General features: G+C 26.9%; 4 protein-coding genes across 4 annotated transcripts; all 4 read right to left on the reverse strand.

Moving 5' to 3' along the window:
* Positions 1–11,287: 11,287 nt before the first annotated feature.
* LOC132931282 (uncharacterized) lies at positions 11,288–12,173 on the reverse strand. Its single transcript, XM_060997359.1, has one exon. The coding sequence runs from the start codon at positions 12,171–12,173 to the stop codon at positions 11,430–11,432; it is 744 nt and encodes a 247-aa protein (XP_060853342.1). The 3' UTR covers positions 11,288–11,429.
* Positions 12,174–12,209: 36 nt separating this feature from the next.
* Positions 12,210–12,956, reverse strand: LOC132931281 (uncharacterized). Its single transcript, XM_060997358.1, has one exon. It carries the CDS (start codon positions 12,954–12,956, stop codon positions 12,210–12,212), a length of 747 nt encoding a protein of 248 aa, XP_060853341.1.
* A 483-nt stretch (positions 12,957–13,439) lies between these two features.
* On the reverse strand, positions 13,440–13,940 carry LOC132931191 (uncharacterized). The gene has a single exon (XM_060997313.1). The coding sequence runs from the start codon at positions 13,938–13,940 to the stop codon at positions 13,440–13,442; it is 501 nt and encodes a 166-aa protein (XP_060853296.1).
* A 2,388-nt stretch (positions 13,941–16,328) lies between these two features.
* On the reverse strand, positions 16,329–20,295 carry LOC132931392 (uncharacterized). Its single transcript, XM_060997408.1, is given in 2 exon segments — positions 16,329–19,813; positions 19,815–20,295. Coding segments are annotated over 2 exon segments (3,534 nt in total). The 5' UTR covers positions 20,289–20,295; the 3' UTR covers positions 16,329–16,753.
* Positions 20,296–20,714: the final 419 nt, after the last annotated feature.

Genomic DNA, 20,714 nt, shown 5'->3' on the forward strand with positions numbered 1-20,714 from the left:
TTTATGTAAAAATGACCAAAAATCCATATAAATTCTGTAATAATGGTCAAAAATCCATGTAATTTTTGTAAAAATGGCCAAAAATCCATGTAATTTGTGTAGAATTGTCCAAAATTCCATGTATTTTATATAAAAATGGCCAAAAATTGAAGTAAATTATGTAGAATTGGTCGAAATCCCATGAAAATTGTGAAGAGTTGACAAAACTCCATATATTTTATGTAAAAATGGCCAAAAATCAATGAAATTTGTGTAGAATTGTTCAAAATTCCATGTATTTTATATAAAAAATGGCCAAAAATCAATGAAATTTGTGTAGAATTGTTCAAAATTCCATGTATTTTATATAAAAATGGCCAAAAATTGAAGTAAATTATGTAGAATTGGTCGAAATCCCATGAAAATTGTGAAGAGTTGACAAAAATCCATGTATTATCTGTAAAAATGGTCAAAAATCTATGTATTATCTGTAAAAATTGCAAAAACCCCATGTAATTCGTGAAGAATTGTCCAAAAATCCATGTATTTTATTTAAAAATGGCCATAAATTCATGTAAATTATGTAATTATGGTCAAAAATCCATGTAATTTGAGTAAAATTGGCCAATTATCCATGAAATTTGTGTAGAATTGTTCAAAATTCCATGTATTTTTATATAAAAATGGCCAAAAATCAATGAAATTTGTGTAGAATTGTTCAAAATTCCATGTATTTTATATAAAAATGGCCAAAAATTGAAGTAAATTATGTAGAATTGGTCGAAATCCCATGAAAATTGTGAAGAGTTGACAAAAATCCATATATTATCTGTAAAAATGGTCAAAAATTCATATAAATTCTGTAATAATGGTCAAAAATCCATGTAATTTTTGTAAAAATATCAAAAAATTGAAGTAAATTATGTAGAATTGGTCGAAATCCCATGATAATTGTGAAGAGTTGACAAAAATCCATGTATTATCTGTAAAAATGGTCAAAAATCCATGTATTATCTGTAAAAATTGCAAAAACCTCATGTAATTCGTGAAGAATTGTCCAAAAATCCATGTATTTTATTTAAAAATCCATAAATTCATGTAAATTATGTAATTATGGTCAAAAATCCATGTAATTTTTGTAAAAATGGCCAAAAATCCATGTAGTTTGTGTAGAATTGTTCAAAATTCCATGTATTTTATATAAAAATGGCCAAAAATTGAAGTATATTATGTAGAATTGGTCGAAATCCCATGAATATTGTGAAGAGTTGACAAAAATCCATATATTTTATGTAAAAATGGCCAAAAATCAATGAAATTTGTGTAGAATTGTTCAAAATTCCATGTATTTTATATAAAAATGGCCAAAAATTGAAGTAAATTATGTAGAATTGGTCGAAATCCCCATGAAAATTGTGAAGAGTTGACAAAAATCCATATATTTTATGTAAAAATGGTCAAAAATCCATGTATTATCTGTAAAAAAGGCAAAAACCCCATGTAATTCGTGAAGAATTGTCCAAAATTCCTTGTATTTTATATAAAAAATGGCCAAAAATTGAAGTAAATTATGTAGAATTGGTCGAAATCCCATGAATATTGTGAAGAGTTGACAAAAATCCATATATTTTATGTAAAAATGGCCAAAAATCAATGAAATTTGTATAGAATTGTTCAAAATTCCATGTATTTTATATAAAAATGGCCAAAAATTGAAGTAAATTATGTAGAATTGGTCGAAATCCCATGAAAATTGTGAAGAGTTGACAAAAATCCATATATTTTATGTAAAAATGGCCAAAAATCAATGAAATTTGTGTAGAAATGTCCATATATCCATGAAAATTCTGTAATAATGGTCAAAAATCCATGTAATTTTTGTAAAAATGGCCAAAAATCCATGTAGTTTGTGTAGAATTGTTCAAAATTCCATGTATTTTATATAAAAATGGCCAAAAATTGAAGTAAATTATGTAGAATTGGTCGAAATCCCAAGAAAATTGTGTAGGATTGTCCAATAATCCATATATTTTATGTAAAAATGGCCAAAAATCCATGTAATTTGTGTAGAATTGTCCAAAATTCCATGTATTTTATATAAAAATGGCCAAAAATTGAAGTAAATTATGTAGAATTGGTCGAAATCCCATGAAAATTGTGAAGAGTTGACAAAAATCCATATATTATCTGTTAAAATGGTCAAAATTCGTTGTATTATCTGTAAAAATGGCCAAAATTCATGTGTTATCTGTAAAAATTGCCATAATTCAAGTATTTTATGTAAAAATGGCCAAAAATTCATATAAATTCTGTAATAATGGTCAAAAATCCATGTAATTTTTGTAAAAATGGCCAAAAATCCATGTAGTTTGTGTAGAATTGTTCAAAATTCCATGTATTTTATATAAAAATGGCCAAAAATTGAAGTAAATTATGTAGAATTGGTCGAAATCCCATGAAAATTGTGTAGGATTGTCCAATAATCCATTTATTTTATGTAAAAATGACCAAAAATCCATGTAATTTGTGTAGAAATGTCCATATATCCATGAAAATTATGTAATAATGGCCAAAAATCCATGAAATTTGTGTAAAATTGTCCAAAATTCCATGTAATTTATGTAAAAATATCAAAAAATTGAAGTAAATTATGTAGAATTGGTCGAAATCCCATGATAATTGTGAAGAGTTGACCAAACTCCATGTATTATCTGTAAAAATTGCAAAAACCTCATGTAATTCGTGAAGAATTGTCCAAAAATCCATGTATTTTATTTAAAAATCCATAAATTCATGTAAATTATGTAATTATGGTCAAAAATCCATGTAATTTGAGTAAAAAATGGCCTATTATCCATGAAATTTGTGTAGAATTATCCAAAACTCCATGCATTTTATATAAAAATGGCCAAAAATTGAAGTAAATTATGTAGAATTGGTCGAAATCCCATGAATATTGTGAAGAGTTGACAAAAATCCATATATTTTATGTAAAAATGGCCAAAAATCAATGAAATTTGTGTAGAATTGTTCAAAATTCCATGTATTTTATATAAAAATGGCCAAAAATTGAAGTAAATTATGTAGAATTGGTCGAAATCCCATGAAAATAGAATTGGTCGAAATCCCATGAAAATTGTGAAGAGTTGACAAAAATCCATATATTTTATGTAAAAATGGTCAAAAATCCATGTATTATCTGTAAAACCCCCATGTAATTCGTGAAGAATTGTCCAAAATTCCTTGTATTTTATATAAAAATGGCCAAAAATTGAAGTAAATTATGTAGAATTGGTCGAAATCCCCATGAATATTGTGAAGAGTTGACAAAAATCCATATATTTTTATGTAAAAATGGCCAAAAATCAATGAAATTTGTGTAGAATTGTTCAAAATTCCATGTATTTTATATAAAAAATGGCCAAAAATTGAAGTAAATTATGTAGAATTGGTCGAAATCCCATGAAAATTGTGAAGAGTTGACAAAAATCCATATATTTTATGTAAAAATGGCCAAAAATCAATGAAATTTGTGTAGAAATGTCCATATATCCATGAAAAATTCTGTAATAATGGTCAAAAATCCATGTAATTTTTGTAAAAATGGCCAAAAATCCATGTAGTTTGTGTAGAATTGTTCAAAATTCCATGTATTTTATATAAAAATGGCCAAAAATTGAAGTAAATTATGTAGAATTGGTCGAAAATCCCAAGAAAATTGTGTAGGATTGTCCAATAATCCATATATTTTATGTAAAAATGGCCAAAAATCCATGTAATTTGTGTAGAATTGTCCAAAATTCCATGTATTTTATATAAAAATGGCCAAAAATTGAAGTAAATTATGTAGAATTGGTCGAAATCCCATGAAAATTGTGAAGAGTTGACAAAAATCCATATATTTTATGTAAAAATGGCCAAAAATCAATGAAATTTGTGTAGAATTGTTCAAAATTCCATGTATTTTATTTAAAAATGGCCATAAATTCATGTAAATTATGTAATTATGGTCAAAAATCCATGTAATTTGAGTAAAAATGGCCAATTATCCATGAAATTTGTGTAGAATTGTCCAAAACCTCCATGCATTTTATGTAAAATTGGCCAAAAAATTGAAGTAAAAATATATAGAATTGGTCGAAATCCCATGAAAATTGTGAAGAGTTGACAAAAATCCATGTATTATCTGTAAAAATGGTCAAAAATCCATGTATTATCTGTAAAAATTGCAAAAACCTCATGTAATTCGTGAAGAATTGTCCAAAAAATCCATGTAATTAATTTTAAAATCCATAAATTCATGTAAATTCTGTAATAATGGTCAAAAATCCATGTAATTTAATGTAAAAATGTCAAAAAATTGAAGTAAATAATGTAGAATTGGTCGAAATCCCATGAAAATTGTGAAGAGTTGACAAAAATCCATGTATTATCTGTAAAAATGGTCAAAAATCTATGTATTATCTGTAAAAATTGCAAAAAACCCCATGTAATTCGTGAAGAATTGTCCAAAAAATCCATGTATTTTATTTAAAAAGGCCATAAATTCATGTAAATTATGTAATTATGGTCAAAAATCCATGTAATTTGAGTAAAAATGGCCAATTATCCATGAAATTTGTGTAGAATTGTCCAAAACTCCATGCATTTTATGTAAAATTGGCCAAAAATTGAAGTAAAATATATAGAATTGGTCGAAATCCCATGAAAATTGTGAAGAGTTGACAAAAATCCATGTATTATGTGTAAAAATGGTCAAAAATCCATGTATTATCTGTAAAAAAAGGCAAAAACCCCATGTAATTCGTGAAGAATTGTCCAAAATTCCTTGTATTTTATATAAAAATGGCCAAAAATTGAAGTAAATTATGTAGAATTGGTCGAAATCCCATGAATATTGTGAAGAGTTGACAAAAATCCATATATTTTATGTAAAAATGGCCAAAAATCAATGAAATTTGTGTAGAATTGTTCAAAATTCCATGTATTTTATAAAAAATGGCCAAAAATTGAAGTAAATTATGTAGAATTGGTCGAAATCCCATGAATATTGTGAAGAGTTGACAAAAATCCATATATTTTATGTAAAAATGGCCAAAAATCAATGAAATTTGTGTAGAATTGTTCAAAATTCCATGTATTTTATATAAAAATGGCCAAAAATTGAAGTAAATTATGTAGAATTGGTCGAAATCCCATGAAAATTGTGAAGAGTTGACAAAAATCCATATATTTTATGTAAAAATGGCCAAAAATCAATGAAATTTGTGTAGAAATGTCCATATATCCATGAAAATTATGTAATAATGGCCAAAAATCCATGAAATTTGTGTAAAATTGTCCAAAATTCCATGTAATTTATGTAAAAATATCAAAAAATTGAAGTAAATTATGTAGAATTGGTCGAAATCCCATGAAAATTGTGTAGGATTGTCCAATAATCTATATATTTTATGTAAAAATGGCCAAAAATCCATGAAATTTGTGTAAAATTGTCCAAAATTCCATGTAATTTATGTAAAAATATCAAAAAATTGAAGTAAATTATGTAGAATTGGTCGAAATCCCATGATAATTGTGAAGAGTTGACAAAAATCCATGTATTATCTGTAAAAATTGCAAAAACCTCATGTAATTCGTGAAGAATTGTCCAAAAATCCATGTATTTTATTTAAAAATCCATAAATTCATGTAAATTATGTAATTATGGTCAAAAATCCATGTAATTTGAGTAAAAATGGCCTATTATCCATGAAATTTGTGTAGAATTATCCAAAACTCCATGCATTTTATATAAAAATGGCCAAAAATTGAAGTAAATTATGTAGAATTGGTCGAAATCCCATGAATATTGTGAAGAGTTGACAAAAATCCATATATTTTATGTAAAAATGGCCAAAAATCAATGAAATTTGTGTAGAATTGTTCAAAATTCCATGTATTTTATATAAAAATGGCCAAAAGTTGAAGTAAATTATGTAGAATTGGTCGAAATCCCATGAAAATTGTGAAGAGTTGACAAAAATCCATATATTTTATGTAAAAATGGTCAAAAATCCATGTATTATCTGTAAAAAAGTCAAAAACCCCCATGTAATTCGTGAAGAATTGTCCAAAATTCCTTGTATTTTATATAAAAATGGCCAAAAATTGAAGTAAATTATGTAGAATTGGTCGAAATCCCATGAATATTGTGAAGAGTTGACAAAAATCCATATATTTTATGTAAAAATGGCCAAAAATCAATGAAATTTGTGTAGAATTGTTCAAAATTCCATGTATTTTATATAAAAATGGCCAAAAATTGAAGTAAATTATGTAGAATTGGTCGAAATCCCATGAAAATTGTGAAGAGTTGACAAAAATCCATATATTTTATGTAAAAATGGCCAAAAATCAATGAAATTTGTGTAGAAATGTCCATATATCCATGAAAATTCTGTAATAATGGTCAAAAATCCATGTAATTTTTGTAAAAATGGCCAAAAATCCATGTAGTTTGTGTAGAATTGTTCAAAATTCCATGTATTTTATATAAAAATGGCCAAAAATTGAAGTAAATTATGTAGAATTGGTCGAAATCCCAAGAAAATTGTGTAGGATTGTCCAATAATCCATATATTTTATGTAAAAATGGCCAAAAATCAATGAAATTTGTGTAGAATTGTTCAAAATTCCATGTATTTTATTTAAAAATGGCCATAAATTCATGTAAATTATGTAATTATGGTCAAAAATCCATGTAATTTGAGTAAAAATGGCCAATTATCCATGAAATTTGTGTAGAATTGTCCAAAACTCCATGCAGTTTATGTAAAATTGGCCAAAAATTGAAGTAAAATATATAGAATTGGTCGAAATCCCATGAAAATTGTGAAGAGTTGACAAAAATCCATGTATTATCTGTAAAAATGGTCAAAAATCCATGTATTATCTGTAAAAATTGCAAAAACCTCATGTAATTCGTGAAGAATTGTCCAAAAATCCATGTATTTTATTTAAAAATCCATAAATTCATGTAAATTCTGTAATAATGGTCAAAAATCCATGTAATTTATGTAAAAATGTCAAAAAATTGAAGTAAATAATGTAGAATTGGTCGAAATCCCATGAAAATTGTGAAGAGTTGACAAAAATCCATGTATTATCTGTAAAAATGGTCAAAAATCTATGTATTATCTGTAAAAATTGCAAAAACCCCATGTAATTCGTGAAGAATTGTCCAAAAATCCATGTATTTTATTTAAAAATGGCCATAAATTCATGTAAATTATGTAATTATGGTCAAAAATCCATGTAATTTGAGTAAAAATGGCCAATTATCCATGAAATTTGTGTAGAATTGTCCAAAACTCCATGCATTTTATGTAAAATTGGCCAAAAATTGAAGTAAAATATATAGAATTGGTCGAAATCCCATGAAAATTGTGAAGAGTTGACAAAAATCCATGTATTATGTGTAAAAATGGTCAAAAATCCATGTATTATCTGTAAAAAAGGCAAAAACCCCATGTAATTCGTGAAGAATTGTCCAAAATTCCTTGTATTTTATATAAAAATGGCCAAAAATTGAAGTAAATTATGTAGAATTGGTCGAAATCCCATGAATATTGTGAAGAGTTGACAAAAATCCATATATTTTATGTAAAAATGGCCAAAAATCAATGAAATTTGTGTAGAATTGTTCAAAATTCCATGTATTTTATATAAAAATGGCCAAAAATTGAAGTAAATTATGTAGAATTGGTCGAAATCCCATGAAAATTGTGAAGAGTTGACAAAAATCCATATATTTTATGTAAAAATGGCCAAAAATCAATGAAATTTGTGTAGAAATGTCCATATATCCATGAAAATTATGTAATAATGGCCAAAAATCCATGAAATTTGTGTAAAATTGTCCAAAATTCCATGTAATTTATGTAAAAATATCAAAAAATTGAAGTAAATTATGTAGAATTGGTCGAAATCCCATGAAAATTGTGTAGGATTGTCCAATAATCCATATATTTTATGTAAAAATGGCCAAAAATCCATGTAATTTGTGTAGAATTGTCCAAAATTCCATGTATTTTATATAAAAATGGCCAAAAATTGAAGTAAATTATGTAGAATTGGTCGAAATCCCATGAAAATTGTGAAGAGTTGACAAAACTCCATATATTTTATGTAAAAATGGCCAAAAATCAATGAAATTTGTGTAGAATTGTTCAAAATTCCATGTATTTTATATAAAAATGGCCAAAAATCAATGAAATTTGTGTAGAATTGTTCAAAATTCCATGTATTTTATATAAAAATGGCCAAAAATTGAAGTAAATTATGTAGAATTGGTCGAAATCCCATGAAAATTGTGAAGAGTTGACAAAAATCCATATATTTTCTGTAAAAATGGTCAAAATTCGTTGTATTATCTGTAAAAATGGCCAAAATTCATGTGTTATCTGTAAAAATTGCCAAAATCCAAGTATTTTATGTAAAAATGGCCAAAAATTCATATAAATTCTGTAATAATGGTCAAAAATCCATGTAATTTTTGTAAAAATGGCCAAAAATCCATGTAATTTGTGTAGAATTGACAAAAATCCACGTATTTTATGTAAAAATTGCCAAAAATCAATGAAATTTGTGTAAAATTGTCCAAAATTCCATGTAATTTATGTAAAAATGTCAAAAAATTGAAGTAAATTATGTAGAATTGGTCGAAATCCCATGAAAATTGTGAAGAGTTGACAAAAATCCATGTATTATCTGTAAAAATGGTCAAAAATCTATGTATTATCTGTAAAAATTGCAAAAACCCCCATGTAATTCGTGAAGAATTGTCCAAAAATCCATGTATTTTATTTAAAAATGGCCATAAATTCATGTAAATTATGTAATTATGGTCAAAAATCCATGTAATTTGAGTAAAAACGGCCAATTATCCATGAAATTTGTGTAGAATTGTTCAAAATTCCATGTATTTTCTATAAAAAATGGCCAAAAATCAATGAAATTTGTGTAGAATTGTTCAAAATTCCATGTATTTTATATAAAAATGGCCAAAAATTGAAGTAAATTATGTAGAATTGGTCGAAATCCCATGAAAATTGTGAAGAGTTGACAAAAATCCATGTATTATGTGTAAAAATGGTCAAAAATCCATGTATTATCTGTAAAAAAGGCAAAAACCCCATGTAATTCGTGAAGAATTGTCCAAAATTCCTTGTATTTTATATAAAAATGGCCAAAAATTGAAGTAAATTATGTAGAATTGGTCGAAATCCCATGAATATTGTGAAGAGTTGACAAAAATCCATATATTTTATGTAAAAATGGCCAAAAATCAATGAAATTTGTGTAGAATTGTTCAAAATTCCATGTATTTTATATAAAAATGGCCAAAAATTGAAGTAAATTATGTAGAATTGGTCGAAATCCCATGAAAATTGTGAAGAGTTGACAAAAATCCATGTATTATCTGTAAAAATGGTCAAAGTAGTATGTATTTGTATGTTCTGAGCACTTTTGGGCAGGGAGATTTTAAAAGTTTAAGGGGGACTTTCCCCCTCAAGCCATTTTTTTTTTTCCCTGTAACACGAAAAACACTGTTTTTTCAAAAACCATAATGTATGTTCTGAGCACTTTTGGGCAGGGAGATTTTAAAAGTTTAAGGGGGACTATCCGCCTCAAGCCATTTTTTTTTTTCCCTGTAACACGAAAAACACTGTTTTTTCAAAAACCATAATGTATGTTCTGAGCACTTTTGGGCAGGGAGATTTTAAAAAATCAAGCGGGACTATCCGCCTCAAGCCATTTTTTTTTCCCTGTAACACGAAAAAACACTGTTTTTTCAAAAACCATAATGTATGTTCTGAGCACTTTTGGGCAGGGAGATTTTAAAAAATCAAGCGGGACTATCCGCCTCAAGCCATTTTTTTTTCCCTGTAACACGAAAAAACACATCTAGAATTGATTTTTACACACTTTTTTTTAAAAAATAATTGTTTTTTTTATTGAATAAGAACACTGTTTGATTAAAATAAAAAAAAAAATTTAATAATATGTTTTTTCATCAAATATTATACATCCTTAATTCTAAATTATTTATACTAGTTTTCTTACTTCTCTAGTGAAAGGTACATATTCTACAATACGATCATGAATTAATAAACAATAAGCAGTTACACCTGTAAGAGGTTCTGATGATTCAATTTCTAGTTGAACATCTACTGATGAAGCTGTTGCTGAATCATTCTGTTTCGAAGTATCGATAACTACAATTGGAGCGTTTGTTAGAAAAGTAGAAGGACTTAATATTGGGTTCCGAATATTTTTTTCGTAGTATGATTCTTGAAATGATGTATACATATCATATAATAAGGTAAAATTATTTTTAGAAAAATCTAAATTTAAGTTATCATACGGATAAGCTATTGAGTTTAATAAAACTTTTACATTTGTTAGATTACAATGATCAAATACACTACAATCTTTTTCTATTGAATTTTTACGCCCCTTTTGTAACCCAATTATTATGAAACGAGGTTTTTCTAATTTCGAAGCAGTTTTCAGGTTCCATACAACTTTTTTAGTGGTCCCGAGTTCAGGATATTCAAAGGTTTCAAAAGATCTGAACGGGATAAACAAACTTTTTTCTTTTTCTATAAGTTTTAATAATTTCAACCTTTCTTCATCATCAACAGTGATATGTGGTACCTTCCAAACAATTTTATTCAAAACAACTTTTCCAGAAGTAGCACTTCCACTAGTTTTTACGTTTAGCACATTTAAATCACTATGACTTCGAGTTAATATTAGTTCTAATCTAGAATTAACTAATATTTTTTTAAAGTCTTCAAATATACCTAACCAATATTTCAGCGGAATGCAGGCACTAAATTCACCATTAACATTTACAGGGTTTGTATTATTTTTAAAAATCCAACCCGCATTTTCATAACAATTAAAGTTATCTGGCGTACCTGATAGATAACCTTTCAATGAGCTTGTAATACCAAGTGCACGTGTGCTATCTACTTCTATCCCATTGATTTCAAGTCGTATTTGTTCAAAAAGATAGGAAAAACCATTATTAGAAAGTTTTACTTTTGTAGCATCTGATATTGAACCTTCTATAAATATAAAACTTTCATGCAGATACGGATAAACATCTGTTTGCTGGATTGATATACGTATTTCATCATTATTATTAAATGAAGTTGTATACGGTGTATATGAATGATATTCAATTTTCGTAATTTTAGAATCCGTTTCGAACCGTGAACTTATATCCAAAATATCACTTTCAGGCATTATGATTTAGTTTATAACCAAGAGCCTTTAAAATTTTTTTATTTTTCACCGTTAATTTTTTTACTTTAGTCGGTGTTATCGGTAACACTTTAGTTGTGTGACTAGCTCGATTAACGTGAAGTAATGGGTTTATATTGAATTTTAATCCCATCTTAAGAACCGTAACGTTTAATATGTAACACAACTGTTAATGTCTCACCAAAATTTTCGATTTGATTAAAATCCTGATCAACTAATTGTACAGTTATTGAATCAATATTTATTTTATTTAATTTATAATATATTAAATTTGGCGGTGATTGAACAACTTTTGTCCCAGTCTTTTCACTCGGAAAAAACTCGTAAATCGTATGACTTTGAAGGTGATTGTTGAATGATCCTTGAGCTATATTACACATCACTTTTATAGAATTAATTGTGTTTAAATTTACAGCTTTTTCCGATCGATGAGTTACATACTCCGGAGGATAGTCTCGTTTTTCAAATCCTAATATGGGTGCTATCCCATTAATCATATTAAACATAATTATACCATTACATTGTATGTATGATCTAAAATCATTATGGTCAACTGAAATATCGAATGTTATTTTTGTACCATTTTCTTCATTGTAAGAATTTATTTGCTTCTTAATTTGACGGTTAATATCTACAATTTCGTAACATCCCGTTTTTAATGCAATATAACATATATTTTCATTATTATTATTATTATACTCGTCTATTACTTGTATTGCAAATTTGTTATTAGAAGAATTTATGTTTGGAAACGAATTGAACGTTTGTAAACATAACAAAGCTATTTCAGAGTCTTCGTACACGTTTAGAGACGGGAAATAATTTGAAGATAGTGTGGTTTCATTCCCAGTTAAACTTAATGTGATTGATTCATACATATTTATTTCTAGAAAAACTTTAAATTTAAATTAGTTTTAAGATCCATGACGTTTAATATGTAGAACAACTGTTAATGTCTCCTTGAAATTATCAATCGGTTTATTGTTCTGATCAACTAATTGAATAGTTATTGAATCGATATTTATTTTGTTAAGTTTATAATATATAAGGTTTAGTGGTGATTGAGTCACTTTTGTTCCTGTTCTACCGGTCGGAAAAAACTCATAAATTGAATGACTTTGAAGATGATTGTTGAATGAACCTTGTGAAACATTACACAATACTTTTATACAATTAATTGTGTTCAAATTTACAGCTTTTTCTGATCGGTGAAGATCATCGCGTGAAAAATATTTTTTTTTTTCAAACCCTAATACAGAGCCTATACTGTTTGGAATATCAAAATATAGCCTTCCATCACATCTTATATGTGTTCTAAAATCTATATGATCCATAATCATACTGAATGATAAATATGTTCTCTTTAGTTTATTAAAGGTTAATAACTCTTTACCAATTTTATTGTTAATATCATCAATGTCATAATAACCTTCTTCAAATTCATATACAAATTTCGCATTTTCAATAAATCTATTATCTGTGTCTCCGATAACTTCTATTTCCAATCTGTTATTAGTTGAATTTATGTTCGGAAATGAATTAAACGTTTGTAAACATATCAAAGCTATTTCCGAGTCCTCGTTGACGTTTAGAGATGGAAAATAATTTGCAGATAATGTAGTATCATTACCTGTCAAACTTAATGTGATTGATTCATACATTGTAAAAAATCAAGACATAAATGTCCGCAATTAAATGTGTTATAATCTTGATAATTTGAATAGTTATATATAATTTTGTTTCCCTTAAAGTATTTTTGTAATTCAATTGGTAGAGGTAAATCACCGAAGCTATCAAAATAAATAACTTTATCTTTATTTTTATAAAACGCTACCCAATGACTTCCATCACCTGAAGATACGTCTAAGTTTAATATACCACATTCAATCTGATGAGGTTTTTTAGGCAAGTCATCTCGTGAAAAGACGCCACGGAAATGATTGATATTAAACTTTGTAACATATTTTATAATATCTCTAGATGTAAGTGGTCTGTTAGGTAACGTTTTCATCAGTTTTTTTTTCTTGATCCTTTATTTTTTAATCCGTTACCTTTTTTTCTTTTTGAATTTTGGATTGCATTATATACACTAGCACTTCCAGACATTAAACTACCAAGTGCTGATAATCCTGCGAAAATAGGTATTAAGGGAATTGCACCACCTGTCTGACCCGCGGTGCTAGAATCATTCTTTTACCTCTATAATTTTTCTTAACCTTTTTTTTTTTTATCGCAGCTCGTGTCCCATTTTTTATTTTATTAACACGTCCCCGTTTACCTTTACAGCCCATACCTATTTTTCTTTTAGCTTTCATTGTGTTAGCTACTGCGTACGCTACAATTTTCTCTTTTCTAGGTGTATCTTTTGCTTTAAATCTTTCCCAAGCACGGAGTTCTAACACCTTATCAGCGTTATGTCTATCTTCTAAATTTTTGCTAGTTTCATACACAATATCGTGATCACGACATGCAGTATCCAATGGGTTTATTCCTTTATCGCCACGATCTAACCTCTTTTTTAATTTCGTACCAGGTCCACAATACTGATATTTTGGAACATGGGCTTCAAACGGGAGACTATTTATAAGGAAATTTACGAAACCTTTGCCAGTCTTATCTGATTCCCACTTACGTGTTGAACGCATTATCTATAACTGATTATAATTTGAAAATTCTAGAGTATTTATAAGAAAATGGATTTGATTGTACAGAAAGATAAATTAGATATTTTAAATGTAGATGCTCAAATAATAAAGAAACCATCAAGACACGGACCATTATTACCTGATACTATACGTGCTATTATAGTTGGTCCTAGTGGTTCAGGTAAAACAAATATAATGTATAACCTAATCACGCATGAAAACGGATTAAGATTTGAGAATATCTATTTATACTCTAAAACTTCTAATCAAGAAAAATATGTTTTACTAAAAAAAATAATAGATGATATAAAAGGTGCCAATTTTTTCATTTTTTCAAGTGCTGATAAAGTTATAAAACCAAACTTAACTAAGAAAAATTCTATCATAATTTTTGATGACGTGATTTGTGATCCACAATCTGTAATTAGAGAATTCTTCTCAATGTGTAGACATTCAGGTGCTAGTTCTGTATTTTATTTAGCACAAACATATTCTAAAATACCAAAACAGTTAGTAAGAGATAACTCAAACTTTTTAATAATACTTAAACAAGATGATACGAATTTACGCCATATATTCAATGACCATTCATCAGCAGATATGGATTTCTCTGAATTTCGGAAAATTTCTCATCTATGTTGGAATCATAATGATTATGGATTTATGGTTATCGATAAAACACGTGAAATGAATGAAGGTAGATATAGATGTGGTTTCCATTCTTTCATTAAAATAAAATAATAATATAAATACAGTTGTAATAGTATTAAAATCTGCATAGTATTATCTAAAGTCGGATGAAGCAGTTATATCAAGTTTATTATTTGCAATGAATAAAGACAAAGTTTTGTTAGAAAATTTGGTAACATCAAAAAAAAATATCAAACGTAAAATAATGGATATGAAGCGTGGTATTATAGATTCTGATAACTATTTTCGTGATACATTTAAACCTTTACTGGAACCATTGAGTACACTGTCAGAAAAAAACACTTCACATATTTCCGACACTATCAAAAAAGAAGAAACCGTGTACGCTAGTGATGAAGATAGCGATAGTGTACTGAATTCATCGTTTGACAATTTTTTAATTTCAAATCCTAAATCACAACGTTATGATAAATCTTATGGTATGCATTACGATGCGGTTAATAATCAACTTAAAATATCAAATATGCCTGTTACTTTCGAACACGGTAAATTACACTTGCTCGATAATTACTATCCTTGGACTAAAGGACTTTGGTCTTTATTATGTGAAAAAGTACCAAAAAATATGACTATGGAAGACATGGAATCATATTATAATATTTTAAAAATAACTAAAGTCTTTTTAAAAGCAGACGGGAAACCTAAAACTTCAGGATATTTCAAATGGATGAATGTTGTAAAACCTCTTTATGAACGAATGAAAATTGAAGAAAAACAATTAAACGAGGAAATATTAAAAATTAATAACGCAAAAATTAAAACTCCAAATTCCCGATTAAATTTAAAACAATTTGATAACTTTTTATCTAGTTCAAGCGCTAAACGAAGAAACGTTATTGATGATTCAAACATAAAAAATGCTTCATTTGATTTTTCTTCTCCTACGAATAGTTCTAAAATTACAGAACCTCCAACAGGTCAGCTATTTAAATTTAGTTTATCGCCAACGACTAAGAAAGGTTCCGGTTTATATAAAGATGTAATACCTCAAACACAATTAGTGTACTATGATGATCCGAATGAATTAGTTACTAGATTAAATCTTATAACATCATCTCGAATTGCTGGTAATACTGGTGTAAATAATGAAATCATATCTATTTTAGAAGAATTACGTGAAAGGAATATAATAGTATAATGTCTACATTAGAGTGTATAGCCAATGAGCTACATCGACCTGCAAGAAAAATATTTCCTAGACGTAGTGTAATAACACGATTTAAGGATGACCTTTGGCAAGCTGATTTAATGGACATGCAATCTCATTCCAATCAAAATCTTGGTTTTAAATACATTTTAGTTGTTATAGATACATACACAAAATATGTATGGGTAGAATCATTGAAAAATAAAACAGGAAAAGAATGTACAAAAGGTATGTTTAATATATTAAAACAAGCTAATCCAAAATTATTACAAACAGATAATGGTACAGAATTTTATAACAATCAATTTCAAGATTTAATGAAAAAATATAAAATTAAACATTACAGTTCGTATAGCGTTATCAAGTGTTCAATTGGTGAACGTGTTATACGAACACTTAAAAATAATATATATAAACATTTTACTGCAACAGGTACATGGAATTGGTATAATACAATAACAAAAATTATTTATAATTATAATCATACAAAACATAGAACAATTAAGTGTACACCGTATGATGCTCGAATGAATACAAGTAAAATTAAATCAAATGTACAAATAGATAATAAAACATTTTATAAACCAAAACTTAAAATTAATGATAAAGTGAGAATATCAAAATACAAACATATATTTAGTAAAGGATATACACCGAATTGGACAACGGAAATTTTTACAATAACAAAAGTTTTACATACAAACCCGATAACTTATCAACTAAAGGATGAATCAAATAATATAATTCTAGGAGGTTTTTATGAACAAGAAATTAAATTAACTGATTTCCCGAACACCTTTTTAATTGAGCGTATTATAAAAAAAGTTAAAGATAAAATGCTTGTTAAATGGATGGGTTTCGATTCAAGTCATAATTCGTGGATATCGTCAGCAGATATTTTAAAATAAAGATTTTTTTTAATGTATGTAATTTATTTTTTTATTTATTATTATTATTATTTTTTAATTTTGTAATGTCCATACGCTAGTGTCTTAATCCCATCATTCATTATATAACGTTTATCATCGTTAGCACTTAATACAAGTTTATTCATTGTTTTAGAATGGACGATATGTTTATTCGATTGAATAAAATTCATGTTTCTACATGTTTGTTTATCATCAACATTTTTATGGTTTATATATGCATTTAATATTTCTTTATAATGTCTAAATTGCATATGTTTTTCAATTACATATTTTTTTACACCTTTAGCTTTTTTTACCTCAATGTCGTCCACAGTTCTGTAAGCGTATAATTTCGGTCTTAATGAAACAAATTCTTTTAAAATTTTTCCACCCATTTCATCTTTGAAATAACCAGGCTGATTTTTATAAATTTCACTAAAACAATAATGATCGATAGGATAATTTGATGTATCAAAAAACGGTGATAAATCATATCTTATATCATTAAAAAAATTGTGTGTTCGAATAGCATATACCATAGAATCTGTATCCGAGTATAAAGAATTTATTTTGTTACCATATTTTTTTTTCATTACATTATAATGAAAATCATACATAAATGTTTTTGAAACATCTAAAATTGCGAATCCTACATAAATTGCTTTATCAAATTTAATAGTTTCCTTATGTTGATGAATAGCCATAAGATTTTCAGAGTATATAGTTCTATCTTTAAAGTTAGTTTTCATCATTAATTTACTTGCTTTTCTAGTTGATGAAACCAACTTTAAAGAAATTCTAGCACGCACATTTTCCATACATTTACCAAAAACACTATTAATTAATAACTTCCAAAAATTTTTTTCAAAGTTGTTTTTAGCTTTTACTCTCATATTTGTACAGAGTTCAATATATGAGGCCATCCATTTACTTTGTGAAAATCGGATAGCTCGATGAATTTTTTTTAATTTAAGTCCATTAGCAATTGCTTGTTTCAAATTTTTATAGTGTATAATATAATTTTTTTTCGGTGATAACGTAGTAATTAATTTTTTAACTTTTGAATTTGGAGGACATTCATTTAAAGGTAAAAATGGAAAATCGTTATGTTTTTTATGTAAATATTTAGGGTAATCAATATCGACTTCTAATATATAACCAACTTTTGAATCGTTTGGAATTTTTGTAACATCTATATCCAAGTCATCAACCCATTCAAAATCTTTAAAAGGTAGTTCAGTTAACATCGACTTTCCATATAAATTCACGCAATCGAGATACGTTAACCATGTAATTGGTTTATTCGGATTATAGTTCAAACCTTTAATGTTTGGTATGTTCGCTTTAGCATATCTTTTAGTTGATTGAGTTATTCCACCTCGGATCGAATTTTCGAAATACAAAAGCATGTTAAAGTCTTTTAATCTTTCTAATTTAACCTTAGTATATTTAAGCATACAATCAAAAGCAAATCCTGGAGCAGTCATATAATGAGCAGGATCTAGTTTAAGAGTAGATAAACATAAATCTCTAAAATTTTCAAATACATCCGTTAATATACTTACATCAGTTTTCAAGTAAAGGTCGCTATATTCACCCAAAGTTTTTAAATCGAATACTCTCCATATTTTTTTAGCATGAGAATAATCATCATCATTAATTTCTTCATCTTTTAAAGAGTTATAAAATACAGATTTCGGAGGCAAACGAGTTTCATTTAATTTACTCCAACTATCAATATATTCATAAGGAAAAACCCCTTTTCGTGTGACTAAATCTAATTTTTTATTAGAAAATATTTTTAGAGTTTCTCTAAACCTTGATTTATCTTCAGACAAATTTTCTGCAAGTTCGCTTAATGAGGAGGCCATAAAACGGAATGTGTCAACAAACTTTATACTAAATCTGGGAGCAATTTCTTTGCTAAAGGATATATATTTTTCTGATGAATTCGGAATAACATGGATATCATTATTATCACAACCAAGTTCTCGAATTATAAAATGACTATCGTAGGATAAGTTATGAAAAAAAATTGGAACAAATGATGGATTAGTTATTACAAAATTACATTTAAGACAAAGGCATTGTCTATATTTACCAGTAAAATGACAGTGATCTCTAACCTTTAATAAATTATTTTTTTTAAAAGATAATAAACATTTTTCACAAACCTCCGCTCTCTGAAATTGTTTTTCTTCCGTTTCAGTCAATGTAGTCATTGGTATATTAATTTCATATACATCATTTATCTTTTTTCCAATATCGATCATATTTTCCATAAACTTTTTTGCTGCATCTTTACCTCTATACATTATTATCTTTGTTGGAATTTTAAATTGATGCAATAGCTTTTCTGTTATACTGTCATAGTCAACTTTTACATAAAACGCATAACTCATAATTTCATGTAAATGAGTAATATGGGTTTTAGAAACCTTAGATTTTTTACTACTTTTATTCAACTCTATAGTCTGTTTAGGGTTTAAAATACATTCAAAGTCAGCATAAATAACAAACGGTATTCTATTGGTTTTTTTATAACTTTTAAAATATATGAATTCATCATCTTTTCCTTCTTCAAACATTATTGGTCTTCCTAATTCATTCTTATCACACATTTGCTTATGTTTAATCAATCCTTCTTCACCCCAAAGTTTACTTTTACACGGTTTATTCCCGAAAATTGTAAAACATCTCTTACAAATAATTAACTTAGAACAATTTTTAGTTTTCTGACTTCTAATAAATCTTGAGAAATCTTTAATATAACAATAATGTAATGTTTTATCGTTATTGTATAAAAATAGATCAAAATGATTTTTTCTTTCTATTTTACTTATACATAAAGGAAAAATATTACTTTTATTATTTAAACTATAAATATTAACTGAAACATTGTTTAGACGTTCAAATTTTTTTATTTGTTTTATTGGTGTCGGAAAATCAATACATTTAAAATTTAATCCACTTTTTTTTTCTAGAATATTGAAATACGTTTGGTTAAATCGTGATTTATTCGAACGTTTATCATATTTGCTAAGTATAGAATATTTAAAACAATATTCATCTTTATTTCTAACATTTATAATGGCTTTTTTTTTTTTTTATAAATATAGGTAAATCAATATATGAACTTCCTTTCAAAGGGTTTACTAAATTAATTCTTAATTGTAACCCATCTATTGATACAAGTGACCAACCTGAACCTTTTGCAATAAATTCTGATTCCTCAGTTAATATTTTATTAAACATTCTGTTCAATAAAATAGTAAAATCAGATGAACTACATGCTAAAATGTTTGAAGTTTTAAAAGCCATATCCTGAATATCATGGGTTACTGGACGTTCGTAAACAGTGTCAACATGTATATTAAATTTTATCGATGTATTTAAACATGATTTTTTCAACTTAGAAATTAGCTTATCTGAAATATAACTAAAAAATGATTTATAGTCTGTATATTTCTTGCTGTTCTTGATGATGAAAGTTTTTGAACATTTTTTAAATCTCTCGATTTCAATCATTCCGGTTCCCGACGTATTCATACGCTGATATTTTGTAATTACTTTTCTTTTCATAGTAAGGCTATAATAAAAAAACATTTTTTTTTTCTCTTTAAATATATATAAATATTTTATTTTTATTAAATAAAAAAAATCATTGAGTAAAATAAATAATATCTAATGTTTCAAGTAATATAAATTTAATTAATAAAATCAATAGGTTCTGTTAGTGCTTTCATGTCGCGTAATAATACATAAAATTTATTGCATAGGTTATGAGTTGAATTATCTCTTTCAAAACTTGTATACGAATAAAGGGCATAATAATTTTTCACAAGCTGTTGTGTTTCCTTTAATTTTTTTATTCTTTCTTTTAAATTTTTTTCTTTTTCTGTGTCAAATGAGTATGTTTTTGCTAAAAATTTTTCATGTTTTAACATTTTAATGTCTCTTTTAATTAAAGTTAGCGCAGTTTTTCTTTCTCTCTGATCTAGTATTTCT

The sequence above is a fragment of the Rhopalosiphum padi genome, unplaced genomic scaffold, assembly GCF_020882245.1.
Source record: "Rhopalosiphum padi isolate XX-2018 unplaced genomic scaffold, ASM2088224v1 scaffold1, whole genome shotgun sequence".
NCBI classification, from domain to species: domain Eukaryota; kingdom Metazoa; phylum Arthropoda; class Insecta; order Hemiptera; family Aphididae; genus Rhopalosiphum; species Rhopalosiphum padi.

Coding starts and splice junctions, on each gene's coding strand:
- LOC132931281 (XM_060997358.1), bottom strand. CDS start 12,956: ATGTATGAATCAATCACATTAAGTTTGACAGGTAATGATACTACATTA.
- LOC132931191 (XM_060997313.1), bottom strand. CDS start 13,940: ATGCGTTCAACACGTAAGTGGGAATCAGATAAGACTGGCAAAGGTTTC.
- LOC132931282 (XM_060997359.1), bottom strand. CDS start 12,173: ATGTATGAATCAATCACATTAAGTTTAACTGGGAATGAAACCACACTA.